The 1,292-nt window shown below is 51.2% G+C and overlaps 1 protein-coding gene across 1 annotated transcript; it reads right to left on the bottom strand.

Annotated features, from left to right (window-relative positions):
- Nucleotides 1-9: 9 nt before the first annotated feature.
- LOC117941221 lies at nucleotides 10-997 on the bottom strand. Its single transcript, XM_034866310.1, has 2 exons — nucleotides 818-997; nucleotides 10-215 (listed from the first exon to the last, which is right to left on the bottom strand). Exons 1-2 carry the CDS (start codon nucleotides 921-923, stop codon nucleotides 13-15), a joined length of 309 nt encoding a protein of 102 aa, XP_034722201.1. The 5' UTR covers nucleotides 924-997; the 3' UTR covers nucleotides 10-12.
- Between the last annotated feature and the right edge of the window lie 295 nt (nucleotides 998-1,292).

Genomic DNA, 1,292 nt, shown 5'->3' with positions numbered 1-1,292 from the left:
GAGGGGGAGGGGTTACCTGGCTCTGGAGGAGCGCCGGGTGGAGGTGAGGAGGAAGGAGGTGCAGAGCGCTGCAGCGTTGTAGCAGCAGGAGCTCAGACTCTGAGCCTCCATCAGCAGGAAACTCTGCAGGAAGGACACTCTGTTGAAGAGTTCAGACAACACCACCTGCTGTCCCCTGGAGACACTGCTGAGCTCGGAGAAGACGGACCGCAGACCTGACACACACACACACACACACACACACACACACACACACACACACACAGACACAGACACACAGGTGGTCAGCGAGACAGGTGGAGAGAGACACAGGTGGAGAGAGAGACAGACAGGTGGAGAGAGAAACACACGTGGGGAAAGACAGACAGACAGGAGAGAGACACACAGACAGGTGGAGAGACAGACAGACAGGAGAGAGACACACAGACAGGTGGAGAGACAGACAGGTGGAGAGACAGACAGGAGAGAGACACACAGACAGGTGGAGAGACAGACAGGTGGAGAGACAGACAGGTGGAGAGAGAGAGAGAGAGACAGGAGAGAGACACGGGTGGAGAGACAGACAGGTGGAGGGAGAAACAGTGAGAGAGCGAGACAGACAGACAGACAGGAGAGAGACCCAAAGGTGGAGAGACAGCGTGTTTTCATGTTGTTGGGAACATGATTGTTATGATGTAATCCATGACATGTTGCCATGGAGACCCCATCAGGAAACAAAGCTCTATTGAGTGATTATGACCAGTAGAGTATTATTCATTTTAGGAACAATAAAGACTTTATGTTGTCCCCTGTGTTGGGTCTCCGGGTGTTCCTTTACCCTGGGTCGAGTCTCTCAGGGTGACCCTCAGCTCCTCCCCGTTGTTCAGGATCTCCTGCTGCGCCTGCAAGGCGGCGGCCTGGGACTCCATCAGGTCCTCCGCCATCTGCCTGGTGGACTGCAGCTGCTCAGCTACACCTGCAGAGCTCTCAGTCAGCCTGACAGACACACACACACACACACACACACACACACACACACACACACACACACACACACACAGTCTGTTGTACGTCCAGTGTTAGCATGGTTAGCATGTTAGCATTGCTGAGCCTCTGTCCTGACTGGTCCTGAAACATCCCCTGCTTTACTGTCTATTGTAAAATAAATGGGAGCATTATTTACTAAATGAACATCATGCTGCGTTGAAGAAGACTTGAAACTAGTGATTGAGATCAAGAACTCATTATGAAAAATATTTACTGATGTAATAAATCAAGTGAGAAGTAGGCTCATTTTCTCATAGACGTCTATA

Source organism: Etheostoma cragini, unplaced genomic scaffold, assembly GCF_013103735.1.
Source record: "Etheostoma cragini isolate CJK2018 unplaced genomic scaffold, CSU_Ecrag_1.0 ScbMSFa_4658, whole genome shotgun sequence".
NCBI classification, from domain to species: Eukaryota; Metazoa; Chordata; class Actinopteri; order Perciformes; family Percidae; genus Etheostoma; species Etheostoma cragini.
Note: the sequence above shows the minus strand (reverse complement) of the source record. Positions and strands in the feature narration are given on the sequence as shown.

What these genes read in the sequence shown, in the direction of transcription:
- LOC117941221 (XM_034866310.1), bottom strand. Translation starts at nt 923, where the DNA reads ATGGCGGAGGACCTGATGGAGTCCCAGGCCGCCGCCTTGCAGGCGCAG. An exon ending in CCTGAGAGACTCGACCCAGG is followed by an intron (nt 216 to 817) that starts GTAAAGGAACAC and finishes TGTGTGTGTCAG; the next exon opens with GTCTGCGGTCCGTCTTCTCC.